Source organism: Pelophylax lessonae, assembly GCF_965119305.1.
Source record: "Pelophylax lessonae genome assembly, chromosome: 5".
Classification (NCBI taxonomy): domain Eukaryota; kingdom Metazoa; phylum Chordata; class Amphibia; order Anura; family Ranidae; genus Pelophylax; species Pelophylax lessonae.
The window spans coordinates 233,808,220-233,832,229 of record NC_138772.1 but is presented as its reverse complement, the minus strand read 5'-3'; the positions used below and the strand labels follow the sequence as shown (position 1 = coordinate 233,832,229).

Genomic DNA, 24,010 nt, shown 5'->3' with positions numbered 1-24,010 from the left:
TTGCAGATTGGATGCAGATTGGGCCCCATAGACTTCAATAGAAACACCCGAAAATGTGCGACATAAGCATTTTTTTTTGCACGTTTTCTGCTCAAACAGCAATTCTCCATCCCTAATCTCCTCTACAGGCGTTCCCCGGGTTACAAACATCCGACTTACATACGACTCCTACTTACAAACGGAGGTAGACAATAGGAAGTGAGGAGAAATCTACCCCTAGGAATGGGAAATTCACTCCTGTAAGAGTTCTCATGGGAAAAAGGTGTCTCCACTGAAGCTTTATCACCAATCCTTGTTTCCACAACAACCCAAAATTTTCAAAATCCAGTTGCCATAGGGACAGAAAGTGAGGTGAGATCTTCTGAACAGTGGTACAGACAGCAAAAAATGGTACAGGGGTGTTAACCCTTCCCTATGCTACCCAAAAAACTTAAAAATGATTCTTCTGGCTACCCTTAAAAAAATATACCTGTTCCAACTTACAAACAATTTAGACTTAAGAACAAACCTACAGTCTCTATCTTGTTTGTAACCCGGGGACCGCCTGTACTACTCCTCCCCCTAGTGCATTCTATTGGCTAAACAAAAACGTCTGAAACTGTAAAACACTTGTAATACGATTTTAAAAATGCTCAAATAAAAGTGGCTGAAAGTCCCTCTGCTCAGGTGTGAATGCAGTCTTACAGATATAAAGACAGTTGGATGTTTTGCAAGCTTTTGTTTGCTCTTTTAAATGAGCTTTATTCCTATTCTACCTTTCTTTCAAAATATTTATACTTATACTGTATAATATACTGTATAGACCAGCGGTCACTAAATGGCGGCCCGCGGTCCATGGGCGGACCACATGATGCTTCCACCCGGACCGCGAGGCCGTATTCAGCCCCCTCCTCACTGCGGCTCCCGGCTCACTTGCAGCCGGTGTTGTCCTGACGGGCCGCGAGTAGGGGCGTGACGTCATGTGCGCGTCCCGCCCCCTGCTCCTGACTGCGGCTCCCTCTCGGGACTCGCACAGCTGTTTGATGACGCGCAGCCGGCGGAAGTGACGGGGGTATAGCAATCTGAGCGGGTATCTGTCAGAACACCAGGCAGCGAGCTAGGGCGTGACACTATGTGCATGCCACGCCCCCCTGTTCGCGGCTTTTGGCTCAGCTCCTGGCTCAAGGTATGTGGAGCACATTTTTAGGGGAGAATAGCTGCACAAGCTTTAACAAGTGTGCAGAATGGCATATTTTGGCATATTTTGTTGTGCTCATTATAGTGCCCCATAAAAAAAAAATGTGCCCATCAGAGTTCTCCCTTGACATAAAATGTGCCCATTAGCGTGCCCCTTATTTTATGCTAAGGGACATGCTGATGGGCATATTTTATGTTAAGGGACACTCTGATGGGCATATTTTATGTTAAGGGGAACTCTGATGGGCATATTTTATGTTATGGGGCACTCTTATGGGCATATTTTATGTTAAGCGCAACGCTGATTTACACGTTTTGTTTTGCCCATCAGAGTGCCCCCTAACATAAAATGTGCCCATCAGCGTTCGCCCTAAGATAAAATGTGCCCATCAGCGTGCCCCTTATTTTATGTTAAGGGTCCCACTGATGGGCATATTTTATTTTAAGGGGCACTCTAATGGGCATATTTTATGTTAAGAGCCATGCTGATTTACACGTTTTGTTTTGCCCATCAGTGTGACCCTTAACATAAAATGTGCCCCTCAGAGTGCCCCCTAACATAAAATGTGCCCATCAGAGTGCCCCCTAACATAAAATATGCCCATCAGCTTGCCCCTTATTTTATGTTAATGGTAACGCTGATGGGAATATTTTATGTTAAGGGGCACTCTGATGGGCATATTTTATGTTAAGGGGCATGCTGATGTGCATATTTATGCTGTGGTACACACTGATGGGCATATTTTATGTTATGGGGCACTCTAATGGGCATATTTTATGTTAAGAGCAACACTGATTTACACATTTTGTTTTGCCCATCAGCGATCCCACCATCATAAAATGTGCCCATCAGAGTGCCCCCTTAACATAAAATATGCCCATCAGTGTGCCCCTTATTTTATGTTAAGGGTCACGCTGATGGGCAAATGTTATGCTAAGGGGCACGCTGATGGGCATATTTTATGTTAAGGGTCACACTGGTGGGCACATTTTGTTCTGCCCATCAGAGTGCCCCTAACATAAAATGTGCACAGACTTGAGATTCGGACCTCGGCCCAATGAAAATTTTAGCGACCGGACCTCCTTGAATTTTAATTCATTACCCTTGGTATAGACAATGAACTTGATGGTAGAGACAGAAGCAAAGCATGGAATCCTTGCTTCTGTCTCTACCATCAACAAATCATGATCTCCTTACAAATAATGGTATCCACAATTCTAATTAATAAAGGCTGTCATGGAAGTGGAATGTTTCCAAAATGTGCAGTGACAGCTCGTGTTTTCCTGCCAAGTCCTTCATGAAATGCCATACATTTTGTCAACAGAGACTAATTCAGCATGAATGCCATACGTTCCCTCATTTACTGTACATGTTGTAGAACATATTCACTAAGCTCAGGAAATAGAATATGCAGACACAACGCTCTAATGGGCCATACACACTATACAATTGTCTTTAGATTTTTTTCCTTTAGATTTACCAAAACCCTATAATATGAGGTCAAACCTAAACACTTTTAATTTGTATGCAATCAGGCAGGCCCCTGCACTACATAGTTGAAGTTAAATCTAAAGGAAATCTAACAACAAAAGTTGTATAGTGTGTATCCAGCTTAAAGCTCTAACATGACATTCATGACATCATTTAAGCGGCCGGGCACCCTTATGAACAGTAAAGTGTGCAGGAGAAAGTTCAGAAGTGTTGTTTTTGGCATCAAAGGGCAGAAAGACTAGGTAGTTGAGAAGACTGCACTGGATATGAACAGAGCCAGGATGAGGCGCACATGCAGGTGGCTTTTGTCAAGGCAACGTGCAATTCTTGCTTGAACTAAGACTTCTCCTCTAGCATTGTCAGCAGCAGCCCTAATAGGAGTTCTGACTACTGCATCATAGACAACCCCACACACTGCCAAACAAAGACCGTGTAAAACCGAAGCCTGGGATCCTCAACTGCGGCCCTCTAGCTGTTGCAGAACTACACATCTCATGAGGCATTGTAAAACTTTGACATTGACAGACATGACTAGGCATGATGGGAATTGTAGTTCTTGAACAACTGGAGGGCCATAGTTTGAAGACCCCTGACCTAAGCCATAGGTAGCAGAATGGACAGCACAGTAACTGCCCACTTGGACAGGCCTGTGCTTCTTTAGGACCCAGCATATAACCACACAAATCATCAGGCTTGCTTACTGCGGCAGCAGGCTGAACTGGTGCTGTCTTCTATGCACATACAGTACTTACTACCTTCTGTATTCTCTCAAGAGCATTTTTAGTGAGTTAGTTACATCATAAACAAGTGAACTAAACAGTAGGCATCAAATGGTTGATGTTCAAAAAATGGGCCTAGTTAACATCATGTTTTTAGCCAACCATTGCTCAGGCTACAGAATAGATTCTTTAACCACCCAAACTGTTATCCATAGTCCCCTACTGCAAGATCATAAATACATTTGTTTTTCTTTTTAAAAAAAATAATGTGTGTTTGATTGGATGGTTGTCAATGGAAAGCACGGTGACTGCCCAGTTGGACAAGCTACCTTAAGGATTAGCAGATAAACCCATGAATAGGGTTTTCTTACTGTGGTAGCAATCTGAACTGGTGCTGTTTTTTATACACATAATTCTTGCCTATTTTTTATGGGCAGTGGGTGCCCTTCTTCACACTGCTGATGGTGCTGGTAACTCCAGCCAAGAATTAAAATGTAAACTCTCTCAGCAGTGCCCCCACAGCCACTACCAATGACTGCTCTAAAGCCTATCTGCAGCAACTATATCAGTCTTTTTTTTTTTCGCCAACGTGGCCTCCCAACTAAACTACATTATCATGGTAATGTAATTTTTGTCAGCAAACTCCATTTTTCAATTGTATTATATGGAACAAATTTGGACAGATGTCCGGTTCTATTGGGCTTTTCTCCAATTTTATTGTCTTTACTTTCTCTGCTTCCAAGTCACAGTAAAGTGATATCAGGAATGTTCATGTATAATTATATATTTTATATACAGTGGGTATAGAAAAGAATGACCCCACTTTAAAATAATCTCATTCTGTTGCTTTGCAGCCTAAAATGAAGACAGACTCAGTTTTTGTTTCATCCAGCTATATTTATTAACCACTTACCGCCCGCCCGCCGTCATATGACGGCGGGACGGTGCGGCTATTATCCTGGGCGGACGTCATATGACGTGACCCAGGAAATGCACGGCAGGCGCGCGATCGCGGGCGCGCCGCCGTGCACTGCCGGTGTCGGGGTGTCCCCGGGACACCCCCGTCACCGGCAGGGGGGAAACAGCCACTGGGCGTGGCTGTTTCCCACGTGATCGGCTGTGTTCCAATGACACAGCCGATCACAATGGAGGCGGCCGGGAGATGACCGCGCATGCGCGATCGGGAGCGCGCAGCGCGGTCATGTCGGTGGCACTGTGTTCCGTAGGAACACAGCTGTCACCGGCAGTAGTAAACAGTCACTGACAGTGACTGTTTACTATGTGATCGGCTGTGAATCCATTCACAGCCGATCATAAAATGTAAACAAAGAGCAGTAACTCAGTGTTACTAGCTCTTCTCTCCTCATACAGTTTCCAGTGTGAGGGGAGAAGAGCTAGAAATAGTGAGTTACTGCTCTGTACCCCTGTAAAAAGTAAAATCACACAAATAAAGGTCCCCCCACACAGTCCTCAGCCCCCCCCAATGTCACCTGTCACCCAACAGTCACCTCATCAGTGCCCAGAAATTGACACCCATAACGTTCACATGTGAGCGCAGCGATTGCGGGCAGAATCACCGCGATTCTGCCCGCAATCCAGAAATCATTGCAAATTGCGGGACGCCTGTGCGTTGCCCGTGATTTGCAATAGCACCCCAAACGCTGTGCAATGTTGCCGCCATTTCCGCCTGCCGAATCGCGGTAACATCGCGCAAACAACGCATGACGCCCAAAAAAGGTACAAGAGCTTCTTTGGGGCGTCATGCGTTGTTTGCGTGATGTTACCGCGATTCGGCAGGCGGAAATCGCAGCAACATCGCACAGCGTTTGGGGTGCTATTGCAAATCACGGGCAACGCACAGGCGCCCCGCAATTTGCAATGATTTCTGGATCACGGGCGGAATCGCAGTGATTCTGCCCGCGATCGCTACGCTCACATGTGAACATAGCCTAAAGTTCACCGGTCACCAGAGACTGCCATCAGTACCGCCGTGCACCATTGCCCGTCACCTGTCACCCATCAGTGACCATCGCCTGTCACCTGTCACCCCATCAATCACCGTCACCTGTCACCCTCATCAGTCATTGTCACCTGTCACCCCATCAGTCATCGTCATCTGTCACCCTATCAATCATCGTCACTTGACACCCCATCAGTGATCGTCACTTGTCACCCCATCAATCATCGTCACCTGTCACCCCGTCAGTGATTGTCATCTGTCACCCCATCAATCATCGTCACTTGTCACCTCATCAATCATCGTCACCTGTCACCTCATCAGTCATCATCACCTGTCACCCCATCAGTCATCGTCACCTGTCACCCCATCAGTCATCGTCACCTGTCACCCCATAAGTCATTGTCACCTGTCACCCCATCAGTCATTGTCACCTGTCACCCCATCAGTCATCGTCACCTGTCACCCCATCAGTCATCGTCACCTGTTTGCCATATGCATGCAATCACTTACTGACCGCCTAACGACTATATGCGTCGGCCATTAAAAGCTAAATACTGGGGTTATGGCAGCAGATAACCCCCATAACCCCGGTATTTTTTGAAACGGCGGGCGGTCTGCTTTCAGATAAGGGTGGTCCCAGTGGCGGATTCGCCGCGGAATTACCCTTACGGTGCAGGGGAAGAGGTGCCCCCCCCCCCTCCTGGCGCGTCCCAGACGTTTTCCCAGCTTACCGGACCCGCCGGCAGCGGGGAAAACTATCCGGTCCCGGATCCTCAGAGACAGGAAGTCGAGTGAGGGCAAGATGGCCCTCACTCAACTCTATGGTCTTGGAGGACCGGAGCTACGTCAAAAGACGTTGCCTAGCAACCGGTTTAAAGGGCCGCTTTTTTTTTTGCTTTTTTTTTTTTCCTCTTTCAACAATTTTTTTTTTTTCTTTTCTTTTTTAGTGTAGTTGTGAGGTGTGAGGTCTTTTTGACCCCAGATCTCACAATAAAGAGGACCTGTCATGCCTATTTCTATTACAAGGGATGTTTACATTCCTTGTAATAGGAATAAAAATGATCAAAACATTTTTTTTTTTAAACTGTGTAAAAATAAAAAAATAATAAATAAAATAAATAGGAAAAAAAAAAAAAAAAAAAAATTAAAGCGCCCTGTCCCCGTTAGCTCGCGCGCAGAAGCAAACGCATACGCAAGTCCCGCCCACATATGTAAACGGTGTTCAAACCATACATGTGAGGTATCGCCGCGATCGTTAGAGCGAGAGCAATAATTTGAGCCCTAGACCTCCTCTGTAACTCTAAGCTAGTAACCTGCAGAAATTTTTAAAATGTTGCCTATGGGGATTTTTAAGTACCAATGTTTGGCGCCATTCTGTGAGCATGCGCAATTTTGAAGCATGACATGTTGGGTATCTAATTACTCGGCGTAACATTATCTTTCACATTATGGAAAAAAATTGTGCTAAATTTACTGTTTTCTTATTTTTTAATTCAAAAAAGTGAATTTTTTTCAAAAAAATCGCATCTGGAAGACTGCTGCGCAAATATGGTGTGATAAAAAATATTGCAACGATCTCCATTTTATTCTCTAGGGTCTCTGCTAAAAAAAAATATATAATGTTTGGGGGTTCCAAGTAATTTTCTAGCAAAAAAAATGATTTTAGCTTGTAAACACCAAGTGTAAAAAATAGGCCCAGTCTTAAAGTGGATAAATGGACAACTTTGTGTAAAGCGCTACTTGGATGTTAGGCCTATGTGTGTGGCCAGGCTGTCAAAAAGTGTTACACATGTGGTATTGCCATACTCAGGAGGAATAGCAGAATGTATTTTGGGGTGCAATTTTTGCTATGTACATGCTATGTGTTAGAAATATTGCATAAATGGACAGCTTTGTGTAAAAAAAAATGTGTTTTCATTTTCTTTCCACATTTTCCAAAAACTTGTGGAAAAAAATGACATATTCAAAAGACTCATTATGCCTCAAAAATTATACGTTGGGCTGTTTGCTTTCCAAAATGGGGTCATTTTATGGGGGTTTCCATTGTCCTGGTGCTCCAGGGCCTTCAAAAGTGCGATAGGTTGTCAGGAAATTATATGTGTAATTTGTGCTCCTAGAATGCCGGACGGGGCTACTTGAATGTTAGGCCTCTGTATGTGGCCAGGCTGTGAAAAAGTCTCACACATGTGGTATCGCCATACTCAGGAGGAGTAGTAGAATGTGTTTTGGGGTGTAGTTGCAAGTATACATGTGCTGTGTGAGAGAAATAACCTGTTAATATGGCAATTTGTAAAAAAAAAAAAAAAAAAAAATCTTCATTTTGCAAAGAGTTGTGGGAAAAAATGACAACTTCAAAAAACTCACCATGCCCCTTATTAAATACCTTGGAATGTCTACTTTCCAAAAAGGGGTCATTTGGGGGGTATTTGTACTTTCCTGACTTTTTAGTGTCTCAAGAAATGAGATAGGCCTTCAGTACATCAGGTGTGATCAAGTGTGATCAATTTTCAATGATTCGCACCATAGCTTGTGGACTCTATAACTTTCACAAAGACCAAATAATATACACTTATTTGGGTTATTTTTACCAAAGATAAGTAGCAGTATAAATTTTGGCCAAAATTTGTGAAGAAAAATGACTAATTTGCAAAATTTTATGACAGAAAAAAAGAAAAATGCGTTTTTTCACGATATTTTCAGTCTTTTTTTATTTATAGCACAAAAAATAAAAAACCCAGTATTGATCAAATACCATCAAAAGAAAGCTCTATTTGTGTGAAAAAAAGGACACAATTTTTGTATGGGTACAGTGTTGCATGACTGAGTAATTCTCAGTCAAAGTGTGAGAGCGCTGAAAGCTGAAAATCGGTCTGGGCAGGAAGGGGGTGAAAGTGCACTGTAGGCAAGTGGTTAAAAACAGAATTGTTGAGTTGGAAAAAGGTTCATCCTCTTGTACCAGTATTTTGTTGAACCACCTTTTTCTTTAATTACACCCTTTAGTGTGTTGGGCTATGTCCCTATACTTTGCACATCTAGACTTTGCAATATTTGCCCACTGTTCTTTGCAGAACTGCTCAAGTTCAGGTAAACGTAATGGTGACCATTTGTGGAGTGAAGTCATTCCACAGTATATTGTATGGAGTTTAAGTCTGGTCTCTGACTAGGCCATGCAGGGGCATTCACCTTTTTCTCCTTTAACCACTGTGTTGACATTTTTGCTGTGTCCTTTGGGCCATTGGAAGGTAAACCTTCTTCCCATTGACAATTTTCTCAGGGGGCAGCAGATTTTTCTCAAGTATTTTGCCTCTTCCATTTGCAGAGAAACACCCTCCTAACAGGATATTACCACCTCCATGCTTTAATGTAGGAATGGTGTTATATAAATGGTGAGCTGTATTGCATTTCTGCCAAACACCAATTGGTGTTGAGGCCAAACAATTACATTTTAGTCACACCTTTTTCCATGGGGCTCTAGAATCTTCATATTGGCTGCATGTGGCCTTACTTGAGGAGTAAGCTTTTTTCTTGCAACCCCCCCCCCCCCCCAATACAAGCCTCATTTGTGTAGAGTGTGTGATATTATTGTCACATGCACACAATAACCACTCTTTGTTGCTCTAGGCCTCTTGAAAGCCTCTCTGACCAGTTTCCTCCTGGCTCTTTCATCCAGTTTGGAGCAACCTTCTGATCCAGGGAGAGTCTGTGTTGTACCAAAAACCTTCCGCATCTTAATAATAGACTTCACTGTGTTTCTAGGCAATGAAAAAGCCTTTGAATTTTTTTTTTGTATCTGTCTCCTGACTTGTGCTTGTTCACAACTTTATCCTGGAGATCTATTGACAGTGCCTTGCCACCACCCATAGTTGACTGTTTGCTTCAGTTGCACTATCAGGGACTGAAATGCTCCAGGAAAGCTCTTTTCATGTGGAGCTATTTAAAACGACTGCAGCTGATCACAGTTAAAAGTCAAATGGCTTTGTGAGCCATTGAGAAGGTGATTATCTACACCTGATAGACCTGGTTTACAAGTCATTTTTAGGAGGGGGTGATCATTTTTCCAACTCAGTGGTTCTGATTTTGAATTTTTTTTCTGACATGTTGGTGTGATATCTAATTTCTTAGTTACATATGGTGTTGGGCCGAACACCCCTTGGTTCGGTTTGCACCAAAACATTTTTAGACCCAAGCCAGAAACTCTATTAAAGTCTATGGGAACCAAACTTGAAAAATCAAAAGTTCCTATTTTGAAGGTATATATGCAAGTTTTTGGCCAGAAAAAGGGTATGGGGGCCTGGGTACTGCACAGGGGGACATGTATCAATGCAAATTTTTATTTTTTAAGAAGATCGTTTTTACAGAAGCAGTGATTTTAGTGATGCTTAAAGTGAAACAATAAAAATGAATAAATATTTTAAATATTGTGCCTGGGGGTGCCCTTAGTCTTCCTATAAAGTGGTGCATCTGTACCATGTATAGAACCTGCTGCAGCGAAACTGACATTTATAAAGAAAATAAAATTACATTTAAATTGTCGGCAATACAATACCATTGTCGGCAATACAAAAATGTTTAAAATAAATGGTGTGGGGGTTTCCCTCATTGCATATCAGGCCCTTTGGGTCTAATATAGATTTTAAGGGCAACCCCATGTCAAAATTAAAAAAAAAAAAAAAAAAAAAAAATTAAAAAAACGTGCCCCCCCCCCCCAAATCTATACCAGACCTATACCTGAGCATACAGCCCAGCAGGTCAGGAAAGGGGGAGGGGGCGCCCCCCTCCTGAACCATACCAGGCCACAAGCCCTCAACATGGGGAGGGTGCTTTGGGGTAGAGGGGGGCTCTGCCCCCCCACCCCAGAGCACCTTGTCCCCATGTTGTCGGGGATAAAGGCCTCTGTGGGCAGGGGGCTTATCAGAATCAGGAAGCACCCCTACCCATTCACCAAAAAAGTGTCAAAAAGAAATAAAAACACACACACCGTTTTGACAATTTCTTCATTAAATATATAAAAAAAAACAATGTCCCCTGATGTAGATCCATTGTCAATCATGACGCCCGCCGCGTCCGTCGGGCCGGAAAAAAGAAAAGAAAACTCCTCCCACGACTTAGCATAACCGCCATCTGCCAGCTCCGCCATCTGACAGTTCTTATTAGGTAAAGGACGGAGCCATCTGGCAATGTCACCTGTGGCACCGCCTCTATGTGATGTCACCATGTTGGGTCGGTGACATCACATGAGGGCGGTGCTATCAGGTGACATCTTCAAGTGGCCCCATCTCTTATCTATTTAAGGACTGTCAGACGGAGGAGCAGGCATTCGGCAGTTAGCCTTTTTCGCTGGCAGAACTTTTTTTTTCTTTTTTCAGGTCCTGCGGTGGCGGCGGGTGGCGTGATTGACGATGCATCTACATCGGGGACATAGTTTTTGACAATTCCTTTATTAAAAACAATGTGTGTGTTTTTTTTTCTTTTTGGCGCCTTTTTGGTGAATGAGTAGGGGTAATATGTACCCCTACTTATTCATATAGGATCTGGGTGCATAACATGTTTAATCTGCACTACATAATGTATAATGTTTCACATTAAGAGCTTCACAGGTTTTTAGTTTTCAAATATTTTGATCAATTGTTATAAGGTTTAAAGAGACAGTGCACTTTATTTTTTCTAAAGATTTGGTGTTGGCCCAGTGTCTGGGTTACTAAGGTTGCAGAAGTCCAATTTTTAGTGTATTACTTTGAGCTTAGCACAAGATTTTTTTCTAATACTATGTCTATTTTAGAGGAAATGATGATCAAATCTGCACGTGTATGTGTAATTTCAGGTGCTAAATATTACTTTGGGTTGGTTCATAATAGTTATAATCAATAATTTTCTTAAACCTTTTCTTAAGATCAAAACACTGGAACCTCAACCTTGTATAGAAATTCATTTGGTCCACCTGCTGATGATATCAAACACAATCAGGTATGTGATGTTTAAATAAATATATATATATATATATATATACACACACACACACACAATTATATATATCATTTGTTTATTTGTTTTATATATTTTTAAAATAGATATATTTAGCTGCTCTTTTTTATTTGAGTCATTTACAGTATATTCTTACAGTATGTTAGGTTGCCTGACAGACATTTTGGTGTTAGAATTTGACATAGACAGCATTTATAGAAATAAATGATTTTTAATGACATCATTGGTATCATGTTTATTCATTTCCATAACCACATATTTTAAGTAAACATGCATCTAAGCAGCTCCATAAACATAATTTTCTCTTCTCAAATCTCAAAGTATATAAAAAGCAAGTGTTCCTAGCTTCCTGTAGATCAGGGGTGTCAAACTCAGTTTCATCATGGGCCGCACTAGCATTATGGTTGCCCTGATAGACTAGATGTCAAGAGCACCCCAAACCCCCTTCCATCAGAAGTCAAGAGCCCGACATTCTCTCTTACATCACAGTGCACCCCACTGAGAGCAGAGCTGGGAAGCAGAAAGTGCAGGGTCCGGAGGAGGATCAGAGGAGGATAGCAGTCAGCTGCCTGAGTCTGCTGAATGCTGAGACCAGGGGAGGCGGAGACAGACATGCAGGACCAGTAGGAGGAATTATATCCTCCCTTTTGCTGCCAACTGCTGAGATGGGGGAAGAAAAGAGCCTCTCCGTAGCTGCACAGAGAAGCGCAGGATCTGGCATTCTGTCCAGGGTTGGAGATGAGAGGGGTGCTGCAGCTGCAGGAGAGGTGTGAGGGCCACATGGAATAGCCTGGAGGGCCAAATTGGGCTCGCAGGCCTTGTGTTTGACACGCACTGTAGATAGAAATTGAAACATCTAGGAGACAGTTCATAGAAGGTATAATTAGAAAAGGTGCTCTGTTAGATGTTTATTTTCAAATAATAGAGGTTGCATCAGTAGTGGAACATTGCCTAATCTTGCATGATGGACATCTCTGCCCTATGGCACAGTCTGGTCCTATTGTTCGAGGAGCTTCAGGAGGACACTGGATTGATTTAATGACTAGTATAGGTAGTTAATGCCCCCTCAAGGTGCCTGCGCATTAGCCTTCCTGTTCCCTTAGTAGGCCAGGCCAGGTTTGCTTTAATAAAAATGTATATTGGACGGACAGAACGGCTCCTGCTGTATGAATTATTGTGTGATACTGTGTTTTATGCCCACTTGTTACTTGCTGTTTCCAATTGCACTTTGTGTCTACTGTTTAATATGTCTGGTATAGGGAGCTGCAACCCTTTCTTTTTCTACACCTCAGTCAATGCCTGATTTAGACTCCTGAGAGTGGAGACTGCATATGCCTTTGGTGCACTTTAACTTTATTATATCCTAAGTATCATTCATGCTTTAAAATCTATGGCAGGCCTACAAACTCTTTATAAACCACTTATGGCCTTCTCTTATTACCTGGTCTTCTGCCTGGCCTTCAAACTCCTATAACTTTTCAGGAGAGGATAGCGCAGGACATGACCAAGTTTTCCCATCTGAATATCAAGGATGGGATTAATCTCTTCCAATAACTTCCAAACAGCAAACTGTTTCCATACCTCAAAATTAAAATTTTCTACAATCTAGCATAAAATTACCAGATGTCCTACCCCTTTTCTTACCTCCTTTAAGCAGAGGTGCATAAACAATCTGCATTTGCCAGGCATGATCTCTCTATTGTATAATATGCTGATGACTCTACCTAATTAACTCGCCAAATATACCCAGAAATGGAAGGATGATTAAGAAAAAGAATCGGATGCCCAGGATTGGACCCAGATAGAAAATGCCACAAAATGTTGCTAATGCAGTGTCCTAGCAGGTAAAGTCTATTATAAGGTCCTGATATGCTGGTACGGTGCCATGTGGGGGACACAGCAAACATGTGGAGAAGGTGCGCTAGTCAGATGAGACCAAAACTGAACTTTTTGGTCTAAAAACAAAACGCTATGTGTGGCGGAAAACTAACACTGCCCATCACCCTGAACACTCCATCCCCCACCTTGAAATATAGTGATGGCAGCATCATGTTTTGGGAATGCTTATCTTCAACAGGGAAAGGGGAAGCAGGTCAGAGTTGATGGTAAGGTTAATGGAGCCAAATACAGGGAAATCTTAGAAGAAAACCTGTTAGAGTCTGCAATAGACTTGAGACTGGGGTGGAGGTTCGCCTTCCAGCAGGACAATGACCCTATAGCCAGAGCTATAATGGAATGGTTTATATCAAAGCATATTCATGTGTTAGAATGGCCCAGAACTAGATGTGGGTGTGCTTCCCTACACACCAAAAGGCCACCTTACTAAAAGGTAACCTTTATTGTAAATCATAAAATGTATGTAATTGACCATAACAAGTATACCTATAGGATAAGGTCAATGTCATTTTATATAATTCAACGTTCCATCTTTATGTGGTAATATTAACATCTACCAAGTTTAAATGGTGAAACGTCTCTTGATATATACATATAGACAATATGAGGGTTATAGTCTCCTCCTACATTCAATATAAAGGCTCCAGGCTGTTTAGATGATGATTTACTCACCAACACCAACTGGTATAAAGAGATGGGGTATATCTTTCTCTCCTCCCATCTATTCGCCACATATAAAAATGAGATAAACAGAAAAAGAGAAACTATACTAGTAAATACTGTCCTACTGAAGATGTGGGCTATCTGTCTTCATGCTACGACTAAGGCTGTTGCCGAAACATGTCAGCTGTTCTGTTTATCACTCTTTGTAACTAGCTATTAAAATCGGACTACAGATTTGCTGGCTCATTCCATTTATTTGTTCTGCTGTTGTTTGTGAGGACACACTGAGCCTGGGCACCTGAAAGAGGATCTTGTAATTGGACTGCGTGTTTCTCGTTGCGTGCGCTGTTTCTTCTCAAACTTACCCCTCGTATGTCTATATGTATATATCAAGAGAAGTTTCACTGTTTAAACTTGGTAGATGTTAATATTACCACATAGAGCTAGAATGTTGATTCATATATAATGGCATTGACCTCATCCTATAGGTATACCTGTTATGGTCAATTACATACCTTTTATGATTTACAATAAAGGTTAAGCTTTAGCTAGCTGGCCTTTTGGTGCGTAGGGAAGCACACCCTTGTCTAGTTCTAGTATATTCTTGTCACAGTTAAGTATTATCAATATCACAGGCTTTTGTATAGATGTAATTAGAATGGCCCAGTCAAAATCCAGACCTAAATCCAATTGAGAATCCATGGCAAGACTTAAAAATTGCTGTTCACAGACGCTCTTCATCCAATCTGACAGAGCTTGAGCTATTTTACAAAGAAGAATGGGCAAAAACTTCACTCTCTATATGTGCAAAGCTGGTAGAGACATACTCAAAAAGACTTGCAGCTGTAATTGCAGTCATGTTACAAATTATTGACTCAGGGGGGCTGAATACAAATGCATGCCACACTTGTCAGATATTTATTTGTAAAAAACAATTGAAAACCATTAATCATTTTCCTTCCACTTCACAATTATATGTCACTTTGTGTTGGTCTATCACATAAAATCCCAATAAAATACATTTAGGTTTTTGGTTGTAACATGACAAAATGTGGAAAGTTTCAAGGGGTATGAATAATTTTTCAAGGCACTGTACATAATGTCTGCACAAATTGCCCACTATGTGCCAGGATATGGTCACATAGACTTTTTATCACATAGACTTTTTATCATGTATAGCAGACCTGGCCAGTTGTTCAGCATTTCTTTATGTAGACATTTCTATCACTGACAAAATTGATTGGCAATTTCCTTATGAAGGCTCAACAGTTTCCTTATGAGTAAAAAATGCACTTCTTAAGCCTGGGTTCACACTGATGTGATGTAAATCAGATCACACTGAATCGCATGACAGGAAATAGCATTGTTTGCTATGGAGCCTGTACACATCAATGCAGGGCAGATGCGATCCAGCTTTGGGAAAAGGTCCTATGCTTCTTTGGTGCAATGCAGTGCGGTTTTGTAGTCCATAGAGCTTCAATGGAAACATTGTCAAATCACAAATCTGTCCTATTGTCATACGAATCCAGCAGGTTTTCTTCCCCAGCACAGAAATTGCAGCTGTATCCAAACTGCATCAAAATCGCTTCAGAAACGCATCAAGTCGTACTGCAGCTGCACTTGAAAATTGCACTGAAATTTTGATCAAATTGCATGGCATCAGTGTGAACCTAGTCTAAAGCTGAATATTTAGATGTTTTCTGGAACACAGCACCAGGAACATAACATAGCATCCTCCGTCCAGCTTTGACAGTGAAGAATCACTCTACTTTTCTGCCCCTCTCCTCTATTTACAAAACTCCTGGTATTATTTTTCCAGAATAAAGAGTATTCTGTGATTGGAGGAGGGACATTTATCTGCCTCAACTCTATTCACATAATGCTTCTCATTCTGGGAAAATAATACAAAGAGTGAGAGGGGCACAAGGGAGGGTAATCGGCATGATCTTTCATTGTTGCAGCGGAAGCAAGTTAACCCATGCAGCGCTGGTAATTCACCACTGTGAGGAGGAGCTGCCATCACTGAAGGAAAGATTTTTCAAATAAGGAGCAGCTGGCAGGAGATAATATACCCTTTATTCAAGGTAACATGTCCCTGGTGCTGTATTCCCCCCCAAATATTTAAAAATAAACTTCAGCTTTAATCTTAACTCCCCTGGTCTTATCAAAGTACATTTTAAGATGTTGCTTTATGTTCTAATGGCAGGAAAACATACTGTACAATAGAAAAGACCTAGAAAACACCTATAATTTCTGTAGCTGAAATTAGGTCCAGAATCCATTAGATACTGATTCACATTAAATTGAAACCAAATTCCCCAATAAAATGGTTGAATATCTGCCAACATAGTATCTCCGGATCTCCCACTTTCTCCATCCTGACTTTCAGGCAGACTTCCTATAGGTAAACAGGTCAGGGTATACCTGTGGCATGCCCCCTTTCTATTACCCTCTTAACCCTCACCCCTTTTCTAGCCCAACCCTGCCCCACTCCCTGGTCTTTATATTGATGGAACTACGCTTTGAGACCCGGTTCACACTTCTGCGTGTGCCGGGTTCGCATGTCATGTCGGAGCGCACTGCTTCGACATGACACGCGATCAGCTGTGCGGTGCGAGTTTAGCCATACAGTTTGTATGGCTAAATTCGCACCGCACCCGCAGCAAAGACGCACAGGAGGCATTTTTGCTGCCGCATCAGGATCGGATCGCACAGCGGTTCACACTTGTGCGATCCGATCCTGTGCGAACTGCACGATCGCACTGCGATATGCGATCAAACTGGGGGTGTCGTTAAGATTACATTGACACCCCCAGCGGATCGCATATGGCAGTGTGAACTGCCGGGGGTGCGTGTGCGATGCGGGAACAGGCTGCGAATTCGCAGCCTTCCCGCATCGCAATAGTGTGAACCGAGCCTTAGGGTCCACTATTCAAGGGAATTGTATCAAAGGTCTCCTCTCTAGATTTACTCCAGTGTGGTGTGTATATTCATACTCATTGTTTGTAATCATTTCAACAAATATTTGCCCTCTTACCTTGATGTTTCTAAGCTGCTATACTTTTTTATTGCATTGTCTACGTTGTAGGCAACCTTAGCATTCCAGCTGTGTTAAAACTATAATTCCCAACATGCATCTGATACTGAGAGTAATGCATGTCGTTGTAAAAAAAAAAAAAAAATATATATATATACACATTATCTCACAAAAGTGAGTACACTCCTCACATTTTTGTAAATATTTTATGATATCTTCTCATGTGACAACACTGAAGAAATGATGCTTTGCTACAATGTAAAGTGTACAGCTTGTATAACAGTGTAAATTTGCTGTCCCCTCAAAATAACTCAACACACAGTCATTAATGTCTAAACCGCTGGCCACATAAGTGAGTACACCCCCTAAGTGACAATGGCCAAATTGGGTCCAATTAGCCATTTTCCCTCCCCGGTGTCATGTGACTCATTAGTTTTACACGGTCTCAGGTGTGAATGGGGAGCAGGTGTGTTAGATTTGGTGCTATCGCTCTCACTCTCTCATACTGGTCACTGAAAGTTCAACATGGCACCTCATGGCAAGGAACTCTGAGGATCTGAAAAAAAGGATTGTTGCTCTACATAAAGATGACCTAGGTTATAAGAAGATTGCCAAGACCGTGAAACTGAGCTGCAGCATGGTGGCCAAGACCATACAGCGATTTAACAGGACAGGTTCCACTCAGAACAGGCCTCGCCATGATCGACCAAAGAAGTTGAGTGCATGTGCTCAGTGTCATATCCAGAGGTTGTCTTTGGGAAATAGACATATGCGTGCTGCCAGCATTGCTGCAGAGGTTTAAGGAGTGGGGGGGGGGGTCAGCCTGTCAGTGTTCAGACCATACGCGGCATACTGCATCAAATTGGTCTGCATGGCTGTCGTCCCAGAAGGAAGCCTCTTCTAAAGATGGTGAACAGGAAAGCCCGGAAAACGTTTGCTGAAGACAAGCAGACTAAGGACATGGATTACTGGAACTACGTCCTGTGGTCTGAGACCAAGATAAACGTATTTGGTTCAGACGGTGTCAAGCGTGTGTGGCGGTAACCAGGTGAGGAGTTTGCTATAGGCCACCCAACCAAAGGGAGGAGGTAGAGCTGGAGTTTATATCACTGTTGGGTAAAGTGGCAAAACAGGGATCAGTCATCATATTGGGGGACTTCAATTATCCCGACATTGACTGGGAAGAGGGGACTACACACTCACAGAAGGCCCGTCTATTCATGGATACCTTACAGGACAACTACATGTCACAGTTGGTGAAAATGCAGTCTTGGATCTATTGATCACTAATGACCCAGACCTAATCTCGGAGGTAGGAGTCCAGGACAGCCTGGGCTCTAGCGATCACAGGATGATCGCATTTAGCGCAAATAACAATATAACAAGGCAAGTGGGGAACATAAGAACCCTAAACTTCAGAAGGGCAAACTTTCCAAAATTGTGCTCATTGATGGAAAGGGTAAACTGGGACCAAACCCTGGGATCACTGACCACGGAGGAGAAATGGGAATGCTTTAGAAACATATTAAACAAATGCATCTCGCAGTGCATTCCTATGGGAAATACATTTAGAAGAGACAAAGCCAAACCTGGCTGGCTAAACCATAACGTTAAAAAACTTATTAGGGGATAAAAAATTGCCTTCAAGAAATATAAATCAGAGGGCACAGTATCGACTTTCGAGCAATACAAGGAGGCAAATAAGAAAAGTAAATACGAAATGAAAATGGCTAAAATCAACTCTGAGAGACAAATAGCGGAGGATAGTAAAAAGAACCCAAAGAAATTCTCTAAATATATCAACAGCAAAAAAGCTAGGGCAGAGCATATTGCACACATAATTAACGATGATGGGAGGATAGTTACAGAGGACACTGAAAAAGCAACCGTGCTGAACGCTTTTTTCTCGTCAGTCTTTACACGGGAAAAGGAGGGGTACACTGACCACGACTGCATGGTTAGTAGTAATACACAGGACTTGCCGCTATGGCTAACAGAAGGTGAAATCAGGGAAAGGCTGGATAAAATTAACACAAACAAATCACCAGGCCCGGATGGCGTACATCCGAGAGTACTCGAAGAACTCAGTAAGATTATATCTAGACCACTGTTCCTGATCTTTGCTGACAGTATTATGACAGGAAGTGTACCAGGGGATTGGAGGAAAGCTAACGTGATACCGATATTCAAAAAGGGGCAAAGGCATATCCCGGGAAATTATAGGCCTGTCAGTTTGACATCGATAGTATGTAAAATTCTGGAGGGGATGATAAGGGACTATATCGTAGAGTTTGCTAAAGACAACAACATGAGGAGGTGAGCTGTGAGCTAGATAGGGGTAGACCAGTGGGTGTGGTGTACCTGGATTTCGCTAAGGCGTTTGATACAGTTCCCCACAAGCGCTTACTTTATAAAATAAGGTCTGCAGGGATCGACCGCAGGGTTTGCTCTTGGATACGGAACTGGCTAAAAGAGCGTGTCCAAAGGGTGGTAATAAACAGCACATACTCAGACTGGTCAGAGGTGGTAAGCGGGGTCCCACAAGGCTCAGTCCTGGGACCAACCTTGTTCAATTTATTCATAAACAGCATTGAGGACGGGATCAGTAGTTCGATATCAGTTTTTGCAGATGACAGAAAATTGGACAGGGCAATAACTGCTCAGCATGAAGCAGATATCCTACAGAATGACCTGGACAAAATAACAGAGTGGGTAACGACATGGCAAATGAGGTTTAATGTGGAGAAGTGTAAGGTTTTGCACTTGGGGACTAAAAACATAAAAGCAGAATACATGTTAGGCGGGGATCCCTTGGGGGAATCAAAAATGGAGAAAGATCTGGGAGTCTTGGTAGATGATAGACTAGGCAATAGCATGCAATGTCAACCGGCAGCTGCCAAATCCATCAGGATATTAGCATGCATAAAGAAATGGATGTATTCCAGAGATAAGACTATAATCCTTCCACTTTATAAAACTCTGGTCCGACCACATCTGGAGTATTCTGTCCACTTCTGGTCACCAGTCCTCAGGAGGGATGTGTTTGAGCTGGAGAGAGTCCAGAGAAGGGCAACTAAACTAATTAGGGGATTGGAGGACCTTAATTATGAAGAGCGTCTGCAATCGCTTGATTTATTCTCCCTGGAGAAGAGACGCCTGAGAGGGGACATGATAGCAATTTATAAATATCTCAATGGTGATCTCGGCATAGAAAAACAGCTATTCATTCGAAGGGATTGCATGAGGACTCGAGGGCATACAATGTGATTAGAGAAGCGTTTTAACCTCAGGCAACGTGGGGGGTTCTTTACTGTTAGGGCTACAAGATTGTGGAATTCTCTACCACAAGAGGTGGTTTCTGCGGGAAGTATGGTGGCTTTCAAAAGACTCTTAGACATACATCTCAAGGATCAGAACATTCAGGGGTATGTGAGATGATTACGGCCACACACACCTACACAGGTTGAACTGGATGGACTATTGTCTTTATTCAACCTCACCTACTATGTAACTATGTACAAAGACAAGTGTTTCTTGCCAACAGTCAAGCATGGTGGTGGGAGTGTCATGGTCTGAGGCTGCATTAATGCTGCCGGCACTCAGGAACTAGAGTTCATTAAGGGAACCATAAATGCCAACATGTACTGTGACATACTGAAGAAGAGCATGATCCCCTCCCATGGAGACTGGGCCGTAGGGCAGTATTCCAACATGATAACGACCCCAAACACACCATCAAGACGACCACTGCTTTGCTAAAGAAGCTGAGGGTAAAGGTGATGGACTGCCCAAGCATGTCTCCAGACCTAAACTCTATTGAGCATCTGTGGGGCATCCTCAAACAGAAGGTGGAGGAGCGCAAGCTCTCTAACATCCACCAGCTCTTTGATGTCGTCATGGAGGAGTGGAAGAGGATTTCAGTGGCAACCTGTGAAGCTCTGGTGAACTCCGTGCCCAAGAGGGGTAAGGCAGTGCTGGAAAATAATGGTGGCCACACAAAACATTGAGTGATAACACCAAGTTTAACACACTTGCTCCCCGTTCACACCTGAGACCTCACAACCCTAATGAGTCACATGACACCAGGGAGGGCAAATGGATAATTGGGCCCAATTTGGACATTTTCACTTAGGGGTGTACTCACTTTTGTTGCCAGTGGTTTAGACATGAATGGCTGTGTTGAGTTATTTTGAGGGGACAGCAAATTTACACTGTTATGCAAGCTGTACTCTCACTACTTTACATTGTAGCAAAGTATCATTTTGCTACAATGTAAAGAGACACCACTGGCTAAATAAATCTACGAAATCAGTCCTTTAAGCGGTTGTATCCTCACAGCATTAAAAAAAAAAAACCTGCTAGACAAAAGGCATAATGAGCTAGTATGCATTCGGGTTCGGCGGCTCCGGCGCTGTGAGTGGCCGAAACTGGGATGACGTCATTCCCGCGCATGCACGCAGGAGTTTACTTTCCAGCAAGGAGCCAACAAAGAGCCGGACCTTCATAGCGCATGCGCCGCAGCTGTCAGCGGCTGCATGCAGGGCGAATATCTCCTAAACTGTGCAGTTTTAGGAGATATTCATTTTACCTACAGGTAAGCCTTATTATAGGCTTACCTGTAGGTAAAAGTTAAATGGCGGAGCATACTACTGCTTTAAGGAAAGTTTTACCCCACTGAAATACAGTTCTCCTGATATTCTCATACATGCCTAACCCTTTTGTGAATTGACTTGAAATGTGAAACTGTGAAATGACCTAGAATGACAGCAAACACCCCAAGTTCGTCCCCCCCCCCCCCTTTTGTTGCACCTTTTTTTGAACTTAGTGAGTTCATTGGCTTTTTGTTGAGAACAGACATTTGGCACCCTGTTGCATTATCTGGGACTCTTTGAAAGCCTTTTTCAGAGACCTATGCATGAAAGAGTTCAAACTGCAACAAGAAAATGGCAGAGGTATATTAAGAAAAGTGCAGCAGAAGCAGAGCTAACCTATCTTGCAACTCCAACCTTGAAGAATAAACAGTTGTGGCTTGATCCCCCACAGTTGTACCTCGCTGCCTCCCTAGATAAAGTGTAACAGAAAATATTTTCAGGGCCCAAAATACTATGAGGAAGGGGGAAATACCAGTCATCTACTGGCCATAATTGGTAAATCACAATCAGGATCCCCACATGGTGCCTCTTTAGGTTCAAACTCGGGACAGGAGTTTACAGATACTCATTCAATCCTACAGGGGTTTAGACATTTCCTTGAATCTTTGTACAATACATAAGTTATTTTTGATCTTTCTAACCTAACTTTTTACAGTGTGCTGCCTTACATGCTTATATCCGTCTTGACCTCTGATTGATAAACTTGCCAGGGTGCTCTCTAACCAATTAGCAAAGATTATGAACTGGTAAATCTGGTTCAAACTTTGTCCTGAATAGATGCACTACTATAAACATTCACAGATTGTATTTGAACTTACAATTACCAACTAATAATTGGGTAAATTGAGCCATACTGCCCTTAAATGCTGTTAAGGCATTTGATAGTGTGGAGTAGAGATACCTCATATTACTATATGGTGTCAATATCGCAACATATTTTGACATGGGGGGTTGTAGATGTCTAACTTGTCTATCTCTAGATGTCAGCTGTTTTTCACAGGGAATTCTGATCCTGAGGCCAGGTGGCATTACTTGCTACCTGACTCACCTATGATATGTATGCAATCTAAACTATGGAAAAAAGTAAAATCTATTATGCAATATGAGGGCTATACTGTATCTTCTGTGGTTCAAAACCCTCAAGATGAATTTGTGATATATAAAAAAGTTTTTTTCAAAGTTTTAGTACAAAGGTGTAGAAAGGAAGATGGATGTGGGTACAATGACAAATTCTGACTGTGCAAACATTTTCAAAAATGTGCCAGCGCAATTTATTTCTCTAACTCAAAAACTCAAGCAGCTTTTTATTACACATAGGTCTTATCAAGCCACTCAAAAATTGATTAATTGAGTCATATAAATAAGTGGGGGGAGGGAGGGGTCTCTCACAGTAATATTTATCCAGCAAATATCACTCCTTATAATGAAATTGAATACTGAAGCCAGGGCCGGCCTTTGGGGTGTGCGAGCTGTGCAGCCGCACAGGGCGCCATGGGCAACAGGGGCGCTGTGCGGCCATCACAGCTCGCAGATGATCAGGCCGCACAGCGGGAGGTAAGTGGCGACCGCGGCCTGGAGGTTCAGTGTGGGGGTCTCTGATGTAAGGGGAGCTCTGTGTGGGGGGGTCTCTGATGTAAGGGGGGCTCTGTGTGGTGGTCTCTAATGTAAGAGGGCTCTGTGTGTGGGGGGTCTCTGATGTAAGGGGGGCTCTGTGGGGGGAGTCTCTGATGTAAGGGGGGCTCTGTGGGGGGAGTCTCTGATGTAAGGGGGGCTCTGTGGGGGGTCTCTAATGTAAGGGGGTCTTTGATGTAAGGGGGGCTCTGCGAGGGGTCTCTAATGTAAGGGGGGCTAAGTTATTAGTGATCATAAAAAAGAAAAGTCAAATAAAGTGCAAAAAAGTCCAAGAAAATGTGCGGGGGGGGGGCACCACAGGATTAGCTTGCACAGGGCGCCTGAACACCTAAGGCCGGCCCTGACTGAAGCAGTAATGTTGTGTTTTTCCTTTGCTGGAAATATTGTAATCCACCAAGACAATAAATTAATACTTGCATACTAAAATAAAATTCTACAACATTGTAATCTAATGCAGAGAAATTGTGATATTTCTTTACTGTTGGTGCTGAAATCCACTTAGATTATGAAGCAGTAATCAAATGCAAATGCAAGAAGTACATGAGATTCGGGATATATGACCACTCTGTAAGAATGCAAATTGCAGTCTATTTATCTTTCCTGGTTCCATAAATTATGAGCTAAAAATTACCACATAGAAAAGTGCAAGTATAACAACCACAACTACTGTAATATTCAGCCCCTGACTTGTAGAAAAGGAACAATTTTGAAGTATGCAATAATATTGATCTTAATCACATTCATTAGATTGATTGCAACCTATGTGTCTGACATATTTTGAAAAAAAAAGTAACAGCTGCA

The 24,010-nt window shown here is 42.7% G+C and overlaps 1 protein-coding gene across 4 annotated transcripts in view; it reads left to right on the top strand.

The window, feature by feature from the left end:
* CTNND2 (catenin delta 2) overlaps nt 1–24,010 on the top strand; it is a 921,118-nt gene that overhangs the window by 878,745 nt on the left and 18,363 nt on the right. For all 4 annotated transcript variants that reach the window (XM_082258174.1, XM_082258173.1, XM_082258172.1 and 1 more), the window contains one exon: nt 11,238–11,311. In XM_082258174.1, coding sequence (XP_082114300.1) covers nt 11,238–11,311 — 74 coding nt within the window. The remainder of the gene's footprint in view (nt 1–11,237; nt 11,312–24,010) is intronic.